This window comes from Conger conger, chromosome 1 (genome assembly GCF_963514075.1).
Source record: "Conger conger chromosome 1, fConCon1.1, whole genome shotgun sequence".
NCBI classification, from domain to species: Eukaryota; Metazoa; Chordata; class Actinopteri; order Anguilliformes; family Congridae; genus Conger; species Conger conger.
Genome location: NC_083760.1, coordinates 66,650,440 through 66,676,683, shown reverse-complemented (window position 1 = coordinate 66,676,683; position 26,244 = coordinate 66,650,440). Strand labels below are relative to the sequence as shown.

Genomic DNA, 26,244 nt, shown 5'->3' with positions numbered 1-26,244 from the left:
TCATGATTTGTTTATTCATGCATTTCTCATGTATCTTTTCTTTAATCACACATGCATTTTATGTATAAACTGAATTAGATGTTGTGCAGTTACGTTCTTTGTAGTTTCATTTTTCATTGGAGTTTAGAGGGAAATCGCACAGCTTACTGTACATTGATTAATGGGGCTACTATTATCTATGGAAGGAATAATCCATGACAAGGTGTGATTTCAAACCCTTGACATGGATTAATCTGCATACTGTATATACCACAGACTTGCCAGATACTAAAATTTAATGGAGGATCCTTAATATTTGGAGGTAATTCACCCTCAAAATATAAAGGTTTTGCTGGCACTAACTAATTGAAGCCAAGGAGACTACTGTTGCAGCATGTTGTTGGCATGGTTACATACTGTAGGTTGGTTAGCTCAAAATAGAGAAGCTATCTATGTTGGATAAATTCAAGGTTTCAAACGAGGCTGAGGTTGTTTTGTTATTCGTAGCTTCTTGTTCACAATTTCTGGTCCAACTCACCCTTTTAAAGTCATTTGTTATTTGCAGCTGCTTATTCACAATTTCACAGGCTGATAATAGTTTTTAAAGGCTCAAAATCGTATGGCCAGGCAGCGTATGAATTTAGAATGATGATTAAATTTAACCTGAACTACCTAACATCATACGAATTTAACACACACCATTATCATCGTTAATTGAATGCACACACCTAATTGCATGTATGGACACTCAACAGAATGTCTTAAAATAATGAATTTTAAGGTATAAATTGGATGTCTCTGAGACAGATTGACAGGTTCTATAAATTCCACACCTACAGTGTAGGCCCCACCACTTCCTCCTTCCTTTGAGAAAATGCGTTTTCTTTGTGCCCTGGCCTTGCATCAAAATTAATTTCCTTTCCCAGACATTCGTTCTCGGTAGCCATGGCAACACCATTTCAGGCTTTGGCTCTTGACAGTATGTGACAGAAGTGTCCGATCACCCAGCTTTTGTGAAACATTCCCTTAATCGTTCATGCTGGTAAAAGGAGAGCTGAACATTTTTCAGGCTTGAGGGCATGTGTCTATAATTAATCTTAAACTCTTTAAAAAAAATAACTTTCCTTTGTGATCTTCTTTGGATGAAATCAACTGAAACCCCTAAATACCTTGGTCAGTGAGCCGAGAATATCATTCCCATACAATTGTGGGATTGTTCGACTGCCGTCGATTGTGTCACACTCCAAATCCATATATGGCTAATACCTGCAAGGAGCTCTTTCCTAACCCTGTCTTCAGTGGTCTGTTGCTGTTGATAATTACTTGTACTGTATGTGCTCGCACTTTAAAATCCCTGCATGGCTCCTGAAATCCGGAACAGCATTGGCAGCATTGTAGTGTAAATGATGGCACTTTGCATAATCGCATGCCTGCTGCACCAGTTAATGGCAGCTGTGTTTTGCCAGAAGGTACCACTTCATTAACACTTCATGCGGGACGCCTCGTTAATTGACATTAGCACCATTTGTGCTAAGGAAGAATCTCTATATCGCTAAAAAGAAGGCAGGCCTCTTTTTCTGCGGGCTATGCATCACACATCCACTGTGTGGGTTCATATCAGAGTGCAAGTCAGCTCCATCCCTTGAAGGGCAAAGGTGAAGAGCGCGTGGATGACCACACCCACAACAATTGATTGACATGTCTAAGTGTTTCTTTGCCTGTAAGGTGCATGTTCAGCTAATAGGATTAGCTGGCTAGCTATACCCAACACTGTCTACAGAGGTCATTCCAACCCTTTGTTAGTTTGACAGTAAAATGCTTGCATTTTCTCTGACTGGGAAGAAAACAGCTGTGTCTCTGATTCCAGTAATCCATAACAAGATGGCTCTTTGGATCGATAACTAATCACAGAATGATTAGAAACAGGCACTTCCACGATAGTACACTCACTTGTGTTGATGGCTGATGAGCAGAACAAAGTGGAAAAGGAGAGAGCCTGGAAGAAACAATATGACTATTCAGTAGCTGAACTATCATCAATTCAAATAAACAGAAAGGGAAAATGGTTATTCTTTTACATGTGTGAATGTTGTGCTATACCTTTAACTTTCAGTGATGGTCCTCACATATTTAACGTGCTCGACTCAGTTTATGCTTCTGTGCCAACATCACGTGAGGTAATGCAGACCCATTTACATTTATTTGTGTTTTACCATTGCTAATGTCCCAGGAGGGCTTTAGGAGGTATACAGCCATCACTAATGGTGACATATACAAATGGTGTTGTGGAAGAATATTCATCTTAGTTGTAACACTAAAGCTTTCCACAAATTAGGAATTATTACCAGAATAAGATAACCCTCACTACATTTACAGAGCATACACATACATTATAATTGGCCTATTATCAACAATGGTATTCCCAAATGTCCTTGAAAAATAGATGGCGCATTTTTGATTGTTTTATTTATCTTTTCTATGTGTAGTAGTTTTTGCATTCACTTTAATCTGGGTTCGTATTAAAATAAAATGAAATAACATAAGAAATAAGAAATAAAAAGGTGGTCTTCACATTCATCTGTTTTTTGCTTCAGTGTGTATGGTAGAAACATGACTGTGCACTTAGTGGAAAATCTGCAGGATCACAGCTGATGACTCAATGAACATGTTTGTCCACCCCTGGACTATATTCTCTAGCCCTGATAGCCTGACATCTTCCCTTGGAATCAAAACCATTACGAGACTTCATGCTTCAGATTTTATCTGCCTCTGGCAATCACTGTTATTGTGAGCATTCACAAAAGTAATTTCAACATTATTGTTGTCCCTTTTTCTTATTTTTCTTCTTGAATCTAACATTTTAGATTTTAATAAAAAAATAAAGATGTCAATTAAACAATTAAATGCAAAGCCTTCATTACTAGTTCATTACTATAATTTTGTTTACTTCACAGCATTAAAACTACAGAACTATAGCATTGTGCCAAACCATATTGTCTCCAAGTTTACTGGCATTGTGTAAACTTTCTAAGCATTATCCACTTGAACTACAAAAAAACAACTTAAGTTATATTAAAAACAATTCTTACATTCACAATGTGCATGACTTTATGTATGTACAGGCTCTGTAGGCACGATTATTGAACTGCTGTGGACTGTCTTGAAGTGTATTTTCTTGCTTTAGACCAGAAATGCCCTATACCTGCTATAAGAAGGCCAGCAGGTTGTCAAGAAGCTTCTCTAGAATAATTGCATTATCCGTCATTGCACACAAACTGCCTAGGGCAGTTGAAAACATACACTAAAACTAAAATAGTGTTTGCAATAACTTGCAACCTCACAAGTTGAATTTCTTAGCCTTTTTATATTGTATAGTTCTGGTCTTTGCAATATAATTCATCCTTGAAATGACAAATGTATTTTCTTGCTTGACTATACAGCAGGGCTTCCTAAACTCATCCAAGGAAAAAGCTACCTTTGCTGCCTTATTTAGGTTTTGTGGGATGTTTACTCAAGCTGTGCCCAATGATCTTTCTTTTACCTGACCACTTACAGTAAAGTACATTTGATTGCCCATGAAATGCAAACAATAAAACTCCAACTTGAAAGTAAAATTATCCATTGGATCCTCCAAATAACCGCAAAGCTCCGCAAACACATTTACACTCCCATAATAGCCAGCGAGCTGCGAATTATACGGATTAACTCCAGCGGCTACAGACGAAAGTAAAGACGATTGAAGTTGAGTACACAAAAATCTCTTTTGTAAATGGCGAAGTTCTCACGGAACGGTATCCACAACCGTGAATTCAATGTCAATATGAAAACAACATCAATGCAGGATCTAGGCAAGTTCCTGTGTTCCCTAATTACAATCAAGGCACTCTGCGATGATAGCTTATGACTGAAGGCTCCGTCCTAATCATTCTAATTCACTTGTGAAAAAGGCACTAATGACAGAGCCGGGTGGCTAATGCGCTGCAAGCTCGGAGAGTACGCCGTGTCTTTGGCTGGAGTAATGGACCATGCTGTAAAACCAGCACAGCCGGACACTATGAAGGGAGAGAGGGAGTGGACACAGACGCAGCAACACACTGATCTGCATTGAAAATGGGATTTAATATCAGCCCCTCTTATGGGAGTATGACTGGTTCTTAGATGAGGATTTGTGGCTTTAGCTCAGTAGGTTATCAGTGCATCATTGTGCACTGTTTAGCCAGTGAGTGCAGTGAACCCATGTTCCAAACGTGCTACAACCCTCCTTACCCTGCAGCTATTATGGGTGGCCTTGGGCTTGCAGTGCCCAAACTGACCTGGGATCTGTCAGAGTCCCTGAGTTTGACTCCTTACAGCATGGCAGCTGGTTCACCAAGATCACAGGCTGTCAGCGAGATGGATGGGACCTGAATGAACTGAGGCAGGGTGCAAGTCGGCTAAAGCCCATTACTGCCTCCCACAGGGAGGGCAATCACCCAGAAATCTTTTCTCTGTTTGGAAAAGGTGAAGGGCCATGCATTGTCTCCAATTCTGCAAAGATATTGTATGGACTCAGTCATTTCTCAGACCGATTTCTTTCCCTTCACTGGGACCACAGTGTCAGCCATACATACAGGACATACAACAGAGATCAGCGACCCTCCATGGTATTGATTCTTGGATTTGAGTCTTGAGTTTCATCTGATTTGGTTTGGCCACTGTTTCAATCATTCACATAATTATATTTTGGTACAAAAATGTGTTGGGGGTGGATTTAAAATGCGATCAAATTTTTGTTGTTAGTTACAAGTGATTCCTAATAAATGCATTTGTTTGCCTGCATTATATTGGTAATTAGGAGTGACATGATAATCTCACTTTATGCAACCAAATTTCAGTGGTGAAAGGACAAAGGCAATGGTGGATGTAATCCAGATGTAGAAGGTTTAGTACAATCAACCAGTCAGAAAATATTGTCTGCTGATATGAAAGTAACTTCAACCTAGCCATGATTTTTATGATGACATATTTGTACTTTATTTGTAAATTGCCCTGTAAGAAACAGCAGAAAAGTACCACAGCCCCCAGCAGTGGGCAGTATAAGGATGCTTTTGCTGGTGGGATAAATAATGCGCAATCCGTCAACAGAGTGCTTATTAATAGTATAGCATTAATTGCCTATTTTTTATCATACATTTATGTTTGCACAGGATATTTAATATGGGCTATTCATGTTGGGGAAATGTACACATTCAAACAAGACTCCAGACTCCAAATTGAAACTATCCATTTTAAAAGTTGTTAGTGAAGTTGTCAGTTTCTTGGCAAGCTAAATGTACCACTGTAACAAGCAGGATTGTGAAATGCTTTGCCTAACAGTATCAAATGATTAACCCTCCTATTATGTTTATTATGTTATGTCAATTTGACCCCATTCAGTGTTTGAAAAAAACAGTCATCCTTTTTTTCATCTTGATACTGTATGATTTCTTTCATTTAAAATTTTGGTGGGATTAAATAGTAAACATGCAATACACATAATGTTTTCAGAAGTCCTGTACCAACTGTGCATTTGTTGCATGGGCTTATTTTGCCCATCTGTCGCTGTAAGGGGAAATATGCTACTATTTTTATTTTTACCTCAGATTTCTTTGTGGATAATTCTGGTGGCCCATACAGGTGCTAAACTTTAACTTTCTGTACCTCAGGGAACTCTTAACATAATAGGGTTGAATTGTCAATAAAATGTTTTACATGGCTAGTACTGACCAACTGTAACTTATTGAAGGACCATTGTTTTTTAAGTAACATTCACTTGGAATAATCCACTACTAAAAAGCTAGTGCATAATGACAGTTTCGGCGGCACGGATGGTGCAGTGGGTAGCACTGCCGCCTCACAGCAAGGAGGTCCTGGGTTCGAATCCCCGTCGGCCGGGGCCTCTCTGTGCGGAGTTTGCATGTTCTCCCCGTGTCTGCGTGGGTTTCCTCCCACGGTCTAAAGACATGCACGTTAGGCTGATTGGAGAGTCTAAATTGCCCGTAGGTATGAGTGTATGAGTGTATGAGTGTGTGAGTGAATGGTTTGTGTGCCCTGCGATAGACTGGCGACCTGTCCAGGGTGTATTCCTGCCTTTTGCCCAATGTATGCTGGGATAGGCTCCAGCCCCCCTGTGACCCTGATCAGGATAAGCGGGTTCAGATAATGGATGGATGGATAATGACAGTTTCAGTTTACTACACTGTAATAATTAATTTAAAAAATGTTGCTCAATTTCCAAACCTTTTATCTGCAAGTTTAGATGTTTTTTTAAAAAATGTGTTTTGCTTCTAAATCTTTCATTTGATTATCTAACCTTTATCTACCAGTATTTTCTTGGTTGCTTTGGATATCATATGACAATTGTTCAAAGACATCCAAAATATTAATGTTTAGTGTCCAGCTCTTGATGTGTGATGGGCATTAGTTGGAAAATACTAGTATAAAGCTTTCTCTGACCAAAGGGCACATAACAGATTTCCTGTCGGGAAGGCAATAATAGACAGTCACACATATAGTGCTAGATATAAAAATAAATACCTCTTACACCGGCAACGTTTTTTTGTGTTTAACACTTTTTTTCTGTTTAACACTATCCAAAAATGGTTGCAAGTTCCATAGGTAATCTCAAAGCGTGCGCTGTATATTGTGAAACTTCACAAAGTGTATGTGTGAGAGAACTGCATTTCCGTATGGTAACTGCCTACGGATATTCTGGCCACAATGAAAATACAGCCATTGACACGGCACAAAAACATGTGGCTTTTTTCTCCAGTAAGCTCACTCTTCCAATCAGACTCTAATTTGTGCCCCCCATTCACTCCTACACTCTGTGATTTGAATAGGTTTTGATTAATAGCCCCACAATTGCGATACCCAGTGACCGCTAAATGTAAGTGCCACTGCTAGACCTCTTTTTTCAGTGACCATCAAAGTGTCACTGGTTACCATAGTGATGTGGTCAAAGCCTGCAAGATGGGACTGAATGCCCTCTTAATAAAGCAACACGTGAAAATGCTTTATTGCCTGAGCTTCAGGTGGTTGATTGGCGTTACTTGTTTTTGAATACAAAATTGAATGCAATGAAAAAAGAACTATACCTTAACATTCATCATGCAATCAATGCATACATTGTCATCCAAAATTTTTTACATTATTTACAATGGTCGTTGGAATGAATGCAGTGCATGTGTTAACCTGTTCGGCGATGGTATTGTTCTGCATAAGTGCATATGTAGTGGTGCTGCATGGTGTATCAGTGTGTGACAGTTTGCTACAGTAGATGACATCACCCCCTAAAGCCAGTACGAGTATGATTAGTTCCCATAGTTACAGACATAGGCCTTTTTCTCGGTGAACCGATCTTCTGCTGTGCCATGCAGATGGAGGGTACCACAGTTCCCCATGCGGAAAATAATTCTCTGTTACACCCAGTATAAGCCAAGACTGAAATGGGAAAATAAGAAGTAGAGATGTTTAAGCAGGATAATAATGTTGATATCATATTACAGTATAGTGAATTTTAAGATAATATTTCCATAGCCGTATATAAGAAGAGGATAACGTCTCTGCCCCAAGTGCTACTGTTGCCTGAAATGTTGACATGCCGTAACGAATGATTAATTAGCCCCACAGCAGCTTACTGAAGTGTCAGAACAAAGCTGTCTTAATGCATTAAAAAATAACTGCATTGTTGACCCCTGTTTTGCTGCTTAGGACAGCAAAAGCAAAATTAGATTAAACTCGTCCTCAATAAGATCAAGAAGTCCTCAAGTAAAACAGCTAGCTCTGCTGCAGCAAGATATCAAATGAAAATAAAGCTTGCACTTCAAATGCTTCAAATTAGGGTGCTATTTAACTAAACATCATTTGTTTCAGCTGTGTTGCAGAAGATAATGCCTTAGCTATGGCACTCATTGCTTTGGGAAGTGTTGTGATTATTAGCAGGGAAAGCACACACACTGTAACTCAGCTATTCTTCTTATTTTATTTGTATTATTACTATTATTATTATTATTATTATTATTATTATTATTATTGTTGTTGTTGTTGTTGTTGTTGCTATTATTAGTGTTATTATTGCTGCTGCTATGACTACTAATCATATACCATAGGTGCAAAGGGCATCCTAAGGTTACTGTATATACTTTATGTCGTACTGTCTGTATGTTCAATTAAATTCATGTTGATTATGCCAGCGTGATTCAGCTGAACTGTTTGAGCTATGAACATGCATCTAAAAACATTGTCCTTCACAACTTCACCTTTTCCTCTTTCGTTTCGTTAGTTGTTGGTCAACATGGTTTCAATGTTTTATTGTTTGTTCTGTTTTAATGAAACATTGGTTTTAGTTTTGCTGTCATATTTCATATTAATATGATATCCATTTGATATCAATAATTTTTTATCCAGATTTATACTTTGTGACGTAAATATACCGTATTTTGTTAAGATATACAGTAGGTGCATCTTGTATGTACACTTAATGCAGTTAAAATAGTTGTGCTCATCTGTCTCTCCCCACAGTGTGACAATGCCAAAGGGCTGAGAGCCTTCTTTGATGCTATCTGCTTCGGCCCCAAACACCTGATGATCTTTGGAGGGGTGTGTCCTTCTGTGACATCCATAATTGCAGAGTCCTTAGAGGGCTGGAATCTCGTGCAGGTAGGAGTCTCTTTGGATCACACTTTTTTTTGATTGTTTGTTTATTACGCTTGTGAAGGCATAGTATGTCTAGTACATTTTAAATAAAATGGCTGTTCCAGTAAATTTTATATCAAATTCTTTTTGAGGTTGCAATATTAACTGTGAAGTGCTATGTACATAGACACGCACACATGCACACACATGCACACACACACTAACACACTCACATACCCCCTCCCACACACACACACACATGCCCATGCATACACACGCACACACAAACATACACACTTGTCTGAGCCTTGAGGTCCCCTGCTGGAATTAAATATACCTAATTCAGTGTTCTCAATGGGGGTGGGGGTGGGGGTGGATCCCCTCCTAGTTTTGCCAACCCTAGGAATACCACATATTACTGTGGATCAAGGCAGTGAGAGTTTGTTTATAGGCTCCACTCTGCTGCCATAGCTACAGTACGCATTGCTGGAGGGTATAATGAGGTCATAATGATTTGACCTATGGAGTTCTCCTACATATGGTGTGAGGTCTGCCATGGTGAAAGTCCTTCTGCAGCAAAGCATTCCGCCATTGATTGCTCGGTGGTCAGATGTAGAGAGTGTGTTCAATTTCCTTGATTGAATTCCAGGCACATGACCCATGAATTTGAAAAACAAATGCTATTTCTTATCTCTCACTATTTTTAATTCAAACTTTACCAAGACATAAAGTTGTGGACCAATAGCATTGGTGAAATGACCCAGCAGAAGAAAATTACTAATTTGCCAAAAGAAATCCCTCTGGCATAAGAGCAAGGCATAAGAGCAAGGCCAACAGTGTTGAAGGATTACATTGGCCCCGACGAGGTAACAGGATCAGCTAGAACCATTAAAGCATCTATGTGGGGGGGAATAATTAAATATTAAATAAAGTTTCACACAAGGGAATATTGTAAATGGTTGGCATTTATATAGCTCCTTTATTCAAAGTATAATTGATGCTTCTCATTCACCAATTCACACACAAACACCGATTGGCTGCCATGCAAGGCACCAACCAGCTCGTCAAGAGCAGCTGGGGGTTAGGTGTCTTGCTCAGGGACACTTCGACCCACCCAGGGCAGGATCAAACCGGCAACCCTCCGACTGCCAGACAACTGCTCTTGCCTCTTGAGGCAATGTCGCCAATCTTGCTGACTGTTTGATCAGATGAGAACCCAGAAGAACATTCAAGATGTAACAACAAAAGAAGACAATCAATTTAACAAAAAAACACGTCACCAAAATGGATGCCAGAAATTAGCTAAGAACCAGTCTATACACAGTAGAGAGGGGCGGGCTAGGTATTATAGTATTCTAGTAAGATGGGTACAGTTTAAGCACATTGTAGATAAGACAGCTATATTTCTTTTTCTTTCTATGGGCCCCGCTTACTAAGAACTTCAGAACCAATTATTGGTGCAAATAAGATACCAGGACCAATCATTGATCATGTTATTGGTTTTGTGTGTGCTAAAAGGTTTTGCACACGTTTCCTCTTCCTCAGTAGTGGGATCAATATCATAATAGCAGTGCTGCTGTACCTGCACAATACGAGGCACTTAAAATACTGCAATTTCTGGTATGTTTTGAATTTATCTTTAAAGGCAAAATGTAATATAAAGTGTAATACATATTTTTCTATAAACAAATATATGCAAAAGGGCCCCATATTACCAGGAATAACCTGGATATTTCTTGTTTTTATAGTGGGGATAATTGGTCATGTGAAAAGACATGATATGAGAAGGATCTTAAGTAAAGCATTATCATTGGGTGCACTCAGATGACATTTTTTCTTTAATGGCACAAGATAGATGGAAAAATTTTTTGGCAGGTATATGATTCTTACCATTAATTTTGGAGCTGATTTTCATATCATTTTGATGGACTGGATGTCATCCCATAAAGCAGAGAAATCGCCAAGAACCTGCCACGAGCAGTTGCCTGTGAGCACACAGGGTACCCATAACGTCAAATTGGAGCATGCAAATTGCTTACTTAGTGTTATCGTAAGATACAGCAATCTGTCTGTCAACAAACAGCAGGACATATTTTAAACTGAAAGGAAATGTGCAGATGGGTACTGTTTGTTGAGCAAATCAGAAAAAAATGGATACTTGATAAATTGTACTATTCCATATATCAATGACAATATTCCATGTGATTCAATGTAAATTGTGCTGGCTGGGGTGAAATTCCTGATAGCAACGTGTCTTGAAAATGCACAACATACTTACATATGCACAATGTCTTGAAAGAAAGCTCTTTAAATAGTTGCATGTGTGTTTCCCAAAACATAATGCGAGGATAATTTTTCAAGAGTAACTCTAAAGACATTAATCACCATTAATAATCGCCTCCAACATAACTGAAATGAGACAATAGTCTACCCATTTACTGAGGCAGTTTGAACAGCCTTTTTAATCAACAAAAATTTAACTTGCAGAAGCAGGAGAACATAAGATTACTTTCCCAAAACTACTCATGTCTGAAAAACTCTGAGTGGTATTTAACATGGCATACAGTACACAATACTTGGAATCTCGTGACTAGTCCCAGGGTGTTGTGAAAAAAACTAACAATCGCCATACTGCTTGAGTAGTGATATGTTTTGGGAAGCACTTGTAACATTAAAGATACTTAAAGACATTCTTACCGCTACTACATGCTTTGGGAAACTCACCCCTGACTGTTGAAGAAGCATAGCCATGTGTTAAAATGTGCTTGATTTGAACTACAATGCAAAAACTGGATAGGAATGACAGTAATCATATTGAAAAATCTGGGTGTGAAACGATCACTGCTTTTTGAGATTAAACTGTCTTTGCATGACCTACAACAGGGATACCCTGTCCTATTCCTGGTAGACAGCTGTCAAGGTTTCAGTTCCACTTCAATGCCTAAGAATTTGTTTCAACGAATTTCTTACTAAAACTGAATCTTTCTCAGGTCTAAAAGTGGTAGTGTTTTGAATCAGAGGTTCGATGCGTTGTGTGTTTAGAGATGTTCTTCTGCATACCACTGTTGTGGTGTACTGTGTGGTTATTCGCGTTACTGTCACCTTCCTGTCAGCTTTGACCAGTCTGGCCCTTCTCCTCGGACCTCTCTCATTAACAAGGCGTTTCTGTCTGTAGAACTGCAGCTCACTGGATGTTTTTTGTTTTTCACACCATCCTTAGCAAACTCTAGAGACTGTTGTGTGTGAAAATCCCAGGAGATCAGCAGTTTTTGAGATACTCAAACCACCCTGTCTGACACCATCAAAGTCACTTTGATCACATTGTTTCTCCATTCTGATGGTTGATTTTAACATTAACTGAAGTGCCTGACCCATATCTGCATGACTGCATGCATTTCACTGCTGCCACATGATTGCCTGATTATATAATCACATGGAATGATGCTAAAACACTGAAGGGGTTAAAACTGAATTATGGTGAAAATTACATAGAAGGAATATTTAAATATGAGACCCATTGCTGTTATAGATGTTGATCTTTATTAAGCCTGACAATTTGGAGCTAAATAAGCTCCAGTTCTTGCCTCTGATATAATTATTCACAAACCAATTGCTTTTTTTTTTATGCCAAAGTTTGTGAAATTCTTTGCTAAATATTGTCCCAATTTATCTTTAAGTTTGAGCTAAAATGTATTTGTTTGTTTGGGAATTAGTTATAGTACTAGCAGCAGCAATAAAAATACTACTACTATTACTATTACTAGTAATAATAATAATAATAATAATAATAATAATAATAATAATAATAATACTAATAATAATCATAATAATTATAAGAAGAAGAAGAAGAAGAAGAAGAAGAAGAAGAAGAAGAACAATGTATGTGTTTTATAAGTTAAAATTAAATACCAAATGGTGATTGAGCTGCCTTAGTCAAAACATTTTTTTTTCCATTGCCATCATACGCACAAAACAAACAAAACAAACTGGCCACAAGTCTTCCACTTTTCACCCCTGGCAAAGATGACAGCCATAAGTCTTTTATTATAATTTGTAATAAGTTTAGAGAACACATTTTGAGGGGTTTTTGACCATTCCTCCATGGAGAACATTGATATCCTTAGGCTTGCAATTAAGGACCCCCCTCTTCCATTCAGACCACATGTTTTGATGGATTTAATCTGGAGACTAAGATGGCTATTGCAGCAAATGGATTTTGTTTTCAGGAACCATTTCTGTGTGGATTTTGATGTCTGTTTGGAGTCATCGTCCTGCTGGAAAATCTACCTATCAAGTCTCAGCTTCCTAGCAGCAACAAATTTCCTGCTACTTTGTTGAATTCATTGTCATTAATTCTGGAGCCCACTGTATACCTGGTCTCAGAACCCTACTCTTGCCCCTGTAGGCCTGGGCCAGGAACATGAGTAGCTTGAGGAAGTTGAAACACAGAGTTAGCTCTGATTACCTGCCACTGAAGTGCAGCCTTTTAATCCACAATTGTTCCCTATTTTAAATGTAAATCTCTCCCACATGTTTCTCCCTGTATATCAATTCACAACTCTCTTGTTATCTTTCCCTCTCCATTTCACTGTCTAGAAATAGAAAAATATGCATATAAAGGGAACATGTCATATTTTAGAGATTAAAATGCCTTGAACCTCCAGCAAATTAAGCAAGGATGCATAAATACAGTCTGTGTACATGTATGTATACTGTATATGTGTACAGTTTATTTTTCAAACATAAACATATTTTGTCTTTTTTTGCATGCAATTATAGGAATATTTCTTATATCTTCAAACAAATCTGTTGTTTATGAATACATTGTGGCAGATAGATATATAATGCTGTTCAATTAGCATTTCTGATTGAAATGACTCCCGTAAAGGCAATTATTCTCTGCTTCCACACACGTACTAGCAGGGTTGGGCCACCAGCATTCCCAAAGAAGGAAATCAGTGAAATAACTTTTAGAAGTTTCATTAAATATTTATCATTGCTTTGAAAATATTTGAATGTCTTCTAACTAAAGTGCTTTCATAATGTAATGGTGGTCTTAAATCATCAGTGTTTGACCATTAGTTCCTTAACAAATGAAAACTAAGCACTTGTCCTGGGAGGATCATTTTGGAAGATGAAGAGTTTGATTTGGGAAAGGCAGAATTGTAAGGATGATGTAATCAAGTGCAGAATCCCTATAATAGCTCAGGCATAACTACGGAATGAGTTAGTTGTTAAGGTAAAGCTGAATTGATAATGTGTATGTTGATGATGTTTATTATTTAAGTTGGGCTTATTGTCGCCTATTTTCCAGCTACAATTTACAATTTGTTTAAATTACCGAGTAATAAGACCAGCAATACACAGAATTTGTTTTAAATCAAACATTGTTCAATTTCTAACACTGTGATATTCTGACACACTGATACACACCATTGTGTGAAACTTGAATTCTTTCCTCAAAAGTCTATGACAGAGCACATTATGGATAGGGTGAATCTGAATCAATCATACAATCTGAGCTTTAGTATGGAACAACAGAAAACCACAGGTTTTGCGTATCCATATCCCCGCATAGACACCCTCCCACAGAAACAAAGCTCTATCACAAAAACTCACAGAAAGAGACATATCCCCACAGAAACACTTGCATACTAACAGGCAAATCTCGACAGAAATACATTAACCTAGAAACTGACATCTCCACAGTAACGCTACTCCCACAGAAAAAGACATCTCCACAGAAACAAACTTGCATAGGAACATACTCCCACAGAAACCAACCAGTCTCCATAGAAACACACATTTGAATAAAGGCAGTCCCAGAAACATGCACATGCCCATAGACAAACCCGCACATGCACACACGCACACACACATGCACGCACACACACACACACACTCCTCAAATCAAATGAAATGGTTGAGCAATGCTGTTGTTGTCCGCCCATAGTCAAAAAAGCTTGTTGTTATTGTTATTGTGCACTTTACTTTGCTTTAAAAAAAAAAATCACTGATAAAAGCCTTTGCATTCAACCAATATTTCCTGATAACTGTCCTAAATTGCACGTAACCTTGATTTTAAATTATCACACAAATGAACACAATAAAATCTAACCAACTTTGAGAACATTGAGAAGATTCATTCATTCATTCATTATCCTAACCTGCTTATCCTGAACAGGGTCGCAGGGGGGCTGGAGCCTATCCCAGCATACATTAGGCAAAAGGCAGGAATACACCCAGGACAGGTCGCCAGTCCATCGCAGGGCACACACACCTTTCACGCACACATTCATACCTAAGGGCAATTTAGACTCTCCAATCAGCCTAACCTGCATGTCTTTGGACTGTGGGAGGAAACCGGAGTACCCGGAGGAAACCCACGCAAACACGGGGAGAACATGCAAACTCCTCACAGAGAGGCCCCAGCCGACGGGGATTTGAACCCAGGACCTCCTTGCTGTGAGGCGGCAGTGCTACCCACTGCACCATCCGTACCGCCACATTGAGCATCTTCTCAATGTTATTCTTGCACCTGCAGGGTTTGCCCATTCCTGTTCTTTCATGGCAGGGGAAGTATGGTTGCTGACCACACAGGCTCCATCAGAAAGCACAGTATTCCTGCGTCCAGATCTAGTGCTTGTCTGCTCTTTCCCCTGGAGTAATGGAGGCTGTTGCAGTGATGAACTGGCCTTTCCTGAGCCCAGACTGTTGATTAATTCAACAGTAAGCCCAGGGTTGCTGAGCTGAGGTCACCCAGCACAAAGGAGCCTGACCACCTGTGCGAGAGGGGCTCAGAGGACCTGCCCTCTGACTAACAGCATGTGTGATGGAGACATTTTCATCCATGGATACAGATTATTCAGTTATGTGTACCCAATCAGAGAAATCGCTAAAGCGAATAAAAATACACTCATTCACTATTTCATTTTGTTTCCAACCAGCCTGCAAATTATCATTCAAATTATCATCTTATTGGCTGCAGTTGGTATTAGTATTAGTGTATGAATTAAACTGTAGTATTTAAATTGTATTACTTATGTTTAATTTAATAATAATAATAATAATAATAATAATAATAAAATATATTATTATTTATCATAAGAATGAATGAAGATCATGAAGATAAAGAGATCAAGTGTTGCTGTAAGTGTATATTCACACCCATCACTCAAGAAGTGAGGACCAAAGGTCTAGATCCATTTGTTTCAGCCAGTTGGCCAGCTGGCCAGCTTATTTGTATCAGTCACAAGCTGCTATTGAAGAGAGTTCATCTTCCTCTCCCCCTTAGTCTGTGACAGTGCACAGCCATTCTAACTGATTATCTGACTGCACCATTCAGTCAGACCCTGCCCCCAGTACCTCAGGGAACTGCCCGAGAGGGTGCAATAATAAAGCAAGCAATTAGCACCCTTCCAGAGGACTTAAGTCCAGTCTTTTGATTTGCAATATGAATGCTTTTGTTATTTTTGTTGTTTTCTTTTTCTCACTCATGTTATCAATTTTGCCAAAGATATTGTAAAAAGCCTCTGGTCAAAAGAGGATCATTTAAGAATTCAGATTTTCTAGTTTTTTGTGTGCTTGTAGCTTGTACATTGTACAGTAGCTTTATCACCCAAGTGGTTTGCCCAGGACTAAATATACAGTACAGGCAGCATGCTGCTACATGTTGCAGCAAGCACTTGAAATTCCTTACAATGGTGTTTGTTTTTATTTGTTTTCTCCTTTCCCAATGAAGAGAGAGCTAATGAAGAAACGCCCCATCAAAACCCAGCTGTTTCCCATTTGGATTCAGAGACTAAACATCTCCACTCTGAATGGAAACGAAATAAGAGATAGACTTGGCAGAGAACCACCAGATCTACACTCTACACAATGCATTCTAAAAATAAACAGCTGAACACAGAGGGCTGCTTGCTCTGCTAAACTGTAATGCAATGAGAAGGACAACACTCTCAATCAATGTTAAGTGTTCATCAAAACCTTTCAGCAGTCTGATATTAACAATTGGAACAAATGCCTTTGGGGGCAAAGATGAGGCCCTTGATTTAGAGAGTTTGTTCTGGTTCATGTCCAGCAGCCTGGCAGCAGCCTGGGTTCTTTAACAATGCAGGGTCTGAATCTAAAAAATAAGATAGAGTCTGCTCTTACTACATATGACACTATCATACTGTAGATATGCCAGTGACAGAACAGGATGTTGACATCTGAGATATGCATTCAGTCCAGCTGCAAAGACAACTATTAGAACAGTCTGTGATTTCGCACCTCACACACACTTGGTTCTACCATCACTGTTATCACACTGCTTTCTCACTACTGTGCATTCATCCAGCTTTATTTCACTTGCCAGTAGAAATCCATCTGTGCTCCTGGATTGCTAACCCATTGACTCACCCTAAAAAATCGCTTGTGCGCCATTGTTCTGGTGTGGACAGATGATGCAGAAATTTGACATAATTCTCAGTTCTAGTTGCAGGTAAACTTGGCTTTAGGAGCGAGGCCAGGCTTACCGTTCCGGGTTGAAAGCTCCGCAGCATTAAAATGCACTAATCAGGTCCATTCTGTCTCCCTAGGCGGTCTCGATGATTAGGAAACCAGCTCGGCACAGTGGAAGGTAGTAGCTCTATTTTCCACTCCACAGTCCAAAGAAGCATATCACACTGAAGTGTGTGTATATGTGTGTGTATACGTTTTAGTCATTTTATGAATCCAGGATTGGAAAAACAATAAAAAATTCTTCTAAAACAAGTAATGAAACCCTGGAAACAAAACTCCAGAGGCCAAGGCAAGGCAAAGTCCACAAAAACAAAACTGCACCAGAAACAAATGCAACAGCATCCATTCAGAAAAAGTACTGTGATGATTGCAGTGTATGGCAGTGACTGCCCTGCCAGTAAGTAAGCCTGGCATTAGCCTTGGTGCGTAACAGACTGAAAAAGCATATTTTTGACTGTGTTGCCGGTGAAAAACAAAGAAAATAATAACATACCACTTTATGTCGGCATATTCTTTTGCTGAATAATATTTTTGTATACTTGAATACTTTTGTTCTATGGAGGTTGCTGCTTAATCATGCCACAGAAGTCTGTTGCACCTACCCTTTACAATCTCCAGGAACATCTTGGTGAACTTCAGCTGTAGTTTGTTGGTTGTTCTGGTTGTGCTTCATGACTAGAGGGTACATTTATGACAGATACATTTTTGTCATTGAATCTCATTGAATCATCGAATTTTCCAAATATGCATTAAATGGAAATGTATACAGTACTTGACTATTTGACCTTCTATTTACTGTCGACCAAAGAGCCCTAATGCAGAGCTTGGTTTTTCAGGGCAGATTCCATCACACTGAATTCAGTCCTTCAGGAACTGGGTTTGTGTTTGTCCTTTGGATTGACCTGGCATTGAAGATTTTTTCTTTTATTGTAGAGGTTCTAATGGGTCTAAATTGAATTGCCGATATGGAGAGTAATGTGTGTTCAGAGTAACTTTAAGCTTCCGGCGGTAAGAGCAGTTGTCTGGCAGTCAGAGGGTTGCCAGTTCAATCCCGCCCCGGGGGGTGTAAAAGTGTCCCAGAGCAAGACACCTAACCCCCAATTGCCCCTGGCGAGCGGGTTGGTGCCAATTGCCATTGGTGTGTGTGTGTGTGTGTGTGTGTGTGTGAATGGGTGAATGAGAAGCATCAATTGTACAATGCTTTGGATAAAGGCGCTATATAAATGCAGACCATTTACCATTTACCATTTACCATTCATGAGACAATATGCATGAAAGTTATGGATTATGCCTCAATAGAAATGGGTATGTGCAATGCTGGTTTCATGCGATCTCTAAAATGGATGGATATTGAGCCCATTAAAGTCTGAAACTTATAGACAAACTCATAGATTATTGTAAGATGATAAGCATGTACATATTCCACAATATTCTAGCAATGGAATCTCCTACGTCAGTGACGACATTTTGGAGGTTCTTTCAAATAAATATTTTCCGTATAATGTAACATTAAACCCTTCTCCAAAACCTGGAGGTTTGCTTTCTCATCTTTTCAAGGTTACATTCTTTTTAAAATTCTTTAAAAAGGCTTTAAAACGAAATAATAAAACACAAGTTTTATAGAGCTATCACTAACTATAGCAATATGTAGTATTTTGCAGAGCATGACAAATTCGAGTGTGTGTTATGGTGTGTTTTTAAAACCCAACAATAATCAAATGAACAATAACTACGGGCCACAAGATGCTTTTGACTGTGGGAGGTCAAAAACAGAACTGCTCAACTTTTTATTAGAAAAAGAAATTGCCCCATATGTATTAGAATTTTGAGCTGTGTGTGTGCGTGTGTGTGTTTAACAGTGTAAGTGTGTGTGAGCATTTGTGCCTGGAGGCTTTGTTACATTGTCAAAGGTGTTCTTTGCAACTTTATAAACTACCACCTTGGCAAAGAGTACTGCACTGCAGGGCTTTGGCTGGATATTCACTGTGCTGTGGTTCGCTGCTGCTTTTCTCACAGATTTAGGGCTGCAGGGCCATTGAGGTCAGGTTCAATGCAAGGGCCAATAGAAGCATCCAATATAGTCTCTTCCAAACAGTACCCCCTGCATCCAAAAGCAAATGGCCATTCTGTTGCAAACATTTGGCAGACTATTTCATTGTAGAACTGCTCTATTGCTGTTGTAGTTCCAGTGAGCTGTTTCAGTTGAAATCTACAAAAGCTTTCATGGGCTTGGCGTTTCCCAGATTGGATGACGTACAGTTGGATTAGATCTGATCACCAAAATGAACTGTGACTGTGAAAGCTAATATTGGTATTCATTTTTCCATGAGCGTTTTCCATTGAATCTGCATCTGGAAATACAGGGCTGTAAAGTAATTGAGGCATAAATGCCATTCATCTTTCTTCACCTGCAAGCCACTGCTCTGTATCTGATTGTTTGTACAGTAAACTCAAATCTGAGCAGTTGCTCCTGGAGTAATGAAGATTAAATGTAGAATGTAGGCTTTTCCCCAGTTTTGGAAATGAAACACTTGGCAAACATGTTACTGACAGGTGCTTCTCTGGCTGAGAGATGATAGGTAGGAGCTCTAGGGGGCTCTGTTGTGTCAGTCCAGCCAGCCCTCCATAATCAGCTGTCACATTGCTACCGACAGCCCACCCATCATTTTTCAACAGTGTCAGGGATGACACCGGAATGCTGTATTTCATCTAGATCTGGAAGGTAGTGCATTTGATGGACAAGTGGCTGGGATACGTTTGCATGCAAAGGATAGGTGACAAAGTACTAAACATACATACTAAACACACTAAGACTACTGTATAAAAAGTGCTGTAATTTCGTCATGGTAAAACCAAAACATATAAAAATACCCTTTAAAGCTGAGAATGTGCTCTTTAACTAAATGTCGTTCGATTACAAATATAGAAATCATGTCAAAAATAATGTTTTTGTCCCAAAGATTATGGGACTGCATTAACATCCTTTTATAAGGCGGAGACTGACAATATCCAGTCCTTTCAGTCTCTCATGCTTGCATGGGATGTTGCCATTGAGGACAATGTTTCTTAAGGCATTTCCATCTTAGTCACCCTGTTTCATTAATTGTTTGTAACTAAACTCTACTCTGGATTTATTTCACTTGGATTTATAGACTCTAATGCACTTATAATACGCCTGATTTTCAAACATATCTTTTCTCTTTTGTGCAGCTTCTTGGTGTTGAGTTCCTCCTGCCATGCCCATTTTCTCTGCAATTTCATTGGAATTACTCAGGAAATATTCATTTGTGGTTCATTATTGGTGTATTTACCACCAAACCATTTGGGACCCTAATTAATGCCATTTTAATGAACAGAAGTGAATACACTAATGAATAGTGAATTTCTGTAAACAAGAAAACAGACATTGTCATCAGGGAGGGATGGGTCTTGAATCTTCTGTATAAATGGCTATTAAAAATCTTTTGTTGTACTCTATCTCCTTGTGATAATACTGTTGAGTCAAGCAGCACTATACATACTTTTGAATTATTCCTTCTATAGAATAACCTGCGGTACTTGAAGTCTAAACTTGTCTGGGTTAAAGCATTTTGAAAGAGCATTTGAAAAAAAAGCATGCATTTATTTTCTCCCCATTCAATTCAACTGAAATTGTATTGTATTTCATTCCAGTCTGACATCAGTCTTTATCGAAAACAAACTATAGTGATGCTATTTCCAGCTATATTTAATTTATGAAAGATAAGACTGAGCTAGTAATAAATTAACTGGGTGTGTGTATGTTTTTGTCAGTGTGTGTGTGAGACAGAGAGTAGGGGAAGACAGACGTGTAACAGAGGGGGAGTGGGTAATTTAAAGAAGGCCTTCTATCAACAGGTGGTTGGCATCTGTGACAACAGGTCATCCAATTTCTTAGCCAATCAATGAAACCAATCAATAATGTAAATCAAGACCGAGTTGAAATGAAACTGGTGACTATGCAGTCAGAGCATGGGTTTGTTTCAGTAAATACCCAACTGCTGGCATGTGCCGGGATCTGAATTTAACATCATGTTTACTCCCATAGAAAATGTGAGCACGTGGATGCACTTTTTTGTCCATCTGCATAATAATGTGTTTACACAGAGAGTCATTCTCAAATTCTGGGTACTCTCTCAAATACATTACCATACAGAGATGCGAAAGTAGAAGATGCAGTGGCATAAAGGTTCATGTTTACACTGACAGATCAAGAGACTACAAGCCCAGGGTGGGCTAATGGATACTAATAACTAGGCTGAGCATCTTATTCTGTTCTCAGATGTAAGCAGTGCCCCTCTTAGACTCTGTAACAAGTTCGAGATTTGCCTGTGTCCGAGGTGGGATTTGAACTCCAGCCTTTCACTCGTCCAATGAACTGCCAGACGAACACGTTACCAGTCAGCTAAAGGGGAACTCACCCATAGCCGAGGGCAACGTCATCAGGGAGCGTTCTAGCCAAGCTTTTCCTTTTAAATGATGATGTCATTTCATTGTCATATTTTGTGACAGGGCATGCAGCATTTTAGAGACAGCATTTCAGTCATGGATGTCACAATGTGTTCTGTGCACATCTGAATGATGGGGACATTCAGTGCAGTCACTTTTCACAACTGTCCATCTGTTAAACGGTTGAAATGCGTTCACACCACGCGGTCCATGTGTGCCTTCATCACCATGCTATGAAGTCACCACTGAATGCAAATGTACAGTATGAATACCCAGGCAATTAGCTGTTTGACATGCTGACTAAAACTGGAGTGAACATGCTCTTAATCAAAGGCTCATTTCAGAGATTTGGAACTGTTATTATTCCCTGGGATTTTAAAATGACAATAGAAAAATTGCATGCTTCCTCCATTGTGACCAAATAGGTGACTGTATTTCTTTCAGGATATAAAAACCACTTATAAGAATAAAAAGGTTTTATATGGTGTTGTTTTATTTGGCTTGTTATTGTATGTATAATACTGCACTTAAAATAATTATTTTGATTACACAGGGTCTATAAGGGCAAATGTTGAGTAAAGGCAGGTCTTTGTTTAAAGGCTAAGAAACAAGCTGACATTTTGTTTGTCACCACAGATTAAATTAGGGGACTGGCATTTAATTGCTTAATATAGCTACTTGTCACACCTCGGAAGGCAACATGCATTTCACACATACCCATCATTTCTGACGATGAGGCCAGAAATGGCTGAAGTGTTTCAGCCTTACGGCACTGGGAAAATATCCAAGAGCTGGGTTATGTACATTCCCTTTAACAATGCCACAGTAGCATGTTTTATGGCCATGGAAGTCATTCATCAATAATTTCGTAAATTTTGTGTGATCGGAAACTAACAAATTCTGCCAGATTAATCAGGAGTAGACATTTTTCGTATCCTCAAGTGTATGTTGAAAAATACGAATCAATATATTAATCGCCATTATTAAATGTAAAAGCACTAATCCGTTTCAGATGCGTAGTAAAAGACATTGATGAAGTAGGCTAGAAAGAGTAAACTTAAGAGTATACTAACGAGTTTGAGAGCACATTACAACCAGGACAAAGGCAATTTGGTATAGATCTTGATTTACATCCAGGACATACAGAAAATCTCAGGACACTCCTGCACTAGTCTCTAACTAGAAGGCACACTGCAATCGACCAGAGTTCTTGTGTAAGAATGTGAGAAAAGCATATAGTTATTATATCTATAGATGTAGTAGCACACAGTGAGATGTTGCATGTGAAGCTCATTTTGAGCATCTGTATCACTCAAATGTGCCAGTCATGATTATTGGCCATCCTGTTCATTTGAATAATGATAGTCATCGATTAAGCACCATGTGCAATGCAGCACCATTCTGCAGTACAATTACGTGGTGACCCCATACAATTATATTTAAAATGCATTTGTCAATAATTGCATGAATTACACATACAATTGCAAAAACAATGTTGAACCTGAGATTGAGTCAAAAGTAAAACTAACAAATTGTGGCTGTGATGAAAATCATTTGTTCTGAATATTCATACTTTAGATGGTTTATGCTCTGCAGGAGTGATGTAAACGCTATCCCTTTTACTTTGCTGCTATCTTTGCTCCATAATTATGCTGAGCATCAGGGGTTTCCATGACGATTTCCGGCCTTTCCAGCAGAGCAAGCTGAGATATCACACAGAGAGCCAAATGCCTCTGCTGAATATTGAATGAATTTGTCACCTGTTTAATCACGTACTGCTGTGAGGGACTATGAACAATAGCAGCTGATGAAGTAGGCTCGAGAGAAATTGCTAAGTGATTAGAAGGTAAAATTGACTAGACTCATCATTTAGACCTAGATTTAATCTAACCACAATTCACGGTGGTTCACACACATCTCATGTTCAATTACTGCAGGTAGATTTTTTTGGTCAATTTCTCTTACAGAAATTTGGCATCTGTCAAGCTCATGAAGTTGTGTAATAGATAATTCAGCCATGGAGAGAAAAGCAGATATGATGGTAACAAACAGTATCTCATAAAAAGCAACTTCTGACCCATTTTTCATTGTAGTTTGAAGAAAACAAACCACTTTTTTACTCTTTAGACTCCTCTCTTTCTAGAAAAGGCAGGGTAAATCCATTATCTATTATCAACAAATCTTTCATTACCAACAGCAATTATCACACCATATTTATTACATCAATTGCCGCATTTCACAATTATATTATTTAACAAAAAAAAAACACACAGTATTATTAAAAAAGACAAACATTTATTGTTTATTTTGTCATGAGCACAAGACCTACAGTTTTTGAGAGCTTGTGGGATGGATCTGTGAGTCATTTAGCTTGCCTTACTTCTTGCTTTATTTGACTAAGCTATTTAATGCACTATTGTATTGTGTTCACAGGTGTTTTGTTGGCTGGAGCTAAGAATGCACTTGTCAGCTAAGCATGAAGCTAATGTGTACTGTATTACCTTGTGTTTATATTGTTGCCATGTGCTACGGCCCACAGTAGTACGTTAATAAACAGAGAATTTGAGATGCTACATGGGTTCGCTTGCTTATTCCTATACCGGATCGTTTGATGCACCTGCTGGGTTTATGAGGAAGTGTGCTGTCTGGTTGCATTTCTTGAAATGTCTGCTGGGGTGGATTGTAGGGTAGCAGTGGCTATAGTAACTTAGTAAACTGTCAACAAAGTAGCCATTTAAGGCATCAGCAATATCCTTATTCTTATAAAGCACAGCTCATTCATTATTCTTAATACACTTAACCTCCTCTTTACCTTTCCTTTTCTTACAACAGTATTGAAAGAACCACTTAGGATTACTTTTAGCAACTTCTGCAATTTGTCTTTCAAAGAGCATTTTACAATATTCAGCCCAGTCCCCATGACTAAAATTTGATTGTATCTTTTGAAAGTTGGCATGCCTAAAACTTCTGGACTTAGAGGATGCCCTCTTAATTTGCCAAAATACATCTAAACATATTGTGGAATGATAACTTGTCCCAAGTGGCTCCATTACCTCTATACTACACATTCTGTCAGAATCATTACATAACACCAGCTCTACAATTGATTTCCTTCTTGTAGGCTGACTGTCTTACTGTGCCAAAAAGGTCATTTATAACAGTTGCAGGGTAGCTAGCTTTAGCTAAGCATTAGTGGTGATTGAATGAACCAATGCTAGCCACTGCTGCTAACACCAGTGGATTTCAGTTTGCCCTAGCCTGCCTGGAAGGAAGCATTGTACAATTCTGTAACATAAACATGCATACTCACAAATGTGTCAATTCATCGTCACTTTTAATTGTATTAGACATCTCAAGACTCAAGTCCAGGATTAATTAATAACTGAATTAAATGAATTAACTGAAAGTCTAGGATTCATTCATTGTAAAGTGTGACTGGATTGGTTTTTAAAAAGTTCTGGTAAAAAATGTGAACCATATGACACAGACACAGAATTCATTCATGATGGAATTAGGAAAATCTCAAAAGATTGATCACAAGATACAACGTTGATTTTATATTACATATAAATGTAAATCTCATGAATTTAAAATACTACAATTGCTCCAAAGCATTTGGTTTCTCTGTTGTTTTTAAAATTATTATGGTTTGTGATATGTACACTTTTCATCTCTTTAGGCCACACATACATATCTTTAAAAAAATAAGCTGTACTACTTGCATGTGTAGACTAATTTGTCAAAGATATTGCTCTCTATAGAGGATGGCCCTGATCAGTTCATTGTGTCCTGCTGCTAGTGTCATGCTTGTGTCCTGTAGTGGTGTGGCCAGCAGCTCAGAGAAATGTGACCGGTCACATTCCCATGGAGGATGACACTGCTGATTGCTCTGCCTCTCATTGATCTGTAGTGACATCTACTGTCAATGCCTATTATAGTTGTTATTGAAAATCATACTCTCCTCCAAGTGTGTTATGTTGCTTAGTTACAGTCCCAGTTCGCGGAGTGAAAAGACTTGACAGTCAGCTTCACAGAGGAGGTTAGTGCTAGCCTTTACTCTCTTAGTCTGACGTAGATATTATGTATTACATCATGTTACAGACACTCTTACTCCAGAGCACAATACAACAAAGTGCATGCGATAGTTTGGAAACCTACAAGGTTGGATAAGGATAATTTGAGATAAAAATGTAGCTTTTGGGGGGCTGCTGGGTGGCTCATTTGGTTAAGATATCATGCTGTGGTGCAATAATGAGCCCCACAGTCCTGGATAGCATCCAGTCTGTGCCAGTCTTGACTGTGGCTGGTAGCTCCATTGGGCAATGCATCACCCAGACTATGGGAGGGTTCAGGTGGTTCATCACCCCCACTGGTGGGAATTGGACATGTTCCTCCCATCATTTTAGACCATTTGAATGGGGGAGAAAATGTGATCTAAGTAATGTTAACCGTGGAAAGATTGTTGGTGCAGACAGGGTGGTTTCTCAGAAACTGCTGATCTCCTGTGATTTTCATTCTCTAGTTTGCAGAGGATGGTGCAAAAAAACAAAAAACATCCAGTGAGCAGCAGTTCTGCAGGCAGAAACACGTTGTTAATGAGAGAGGTCAGAGGAGAATGGCCAAACCTGACAGGAAGGTGAC

The 26,244-nt window shown here is 38.8% G+C and overlaps 1 protein-coding gene across 1 annotated transcript in view; it reads left to right on the top strand.

Annotated features, from left to right (window-relative positions):
* The window catches only part of LOC133139197 (gamma-aminobutyric acid type B receptor subunit 2), a 90,862-nt gene that overhangs the window by 15,911 nt on the left and 48,707 nt on the right, over positions 1 to 26,244 (top strand). Inside the window, exon 2 of the mRNA XM_061258592.1 lies at positions 8,521 to 8,658. Coding sequence (XP_061114576.1) covers positions 8,521 to 8,658 — 138 coding nt within the window. The remainder of the gene's footprint in view (positions 1 to 8,520; positions 8,659 to 26,244) is intronic.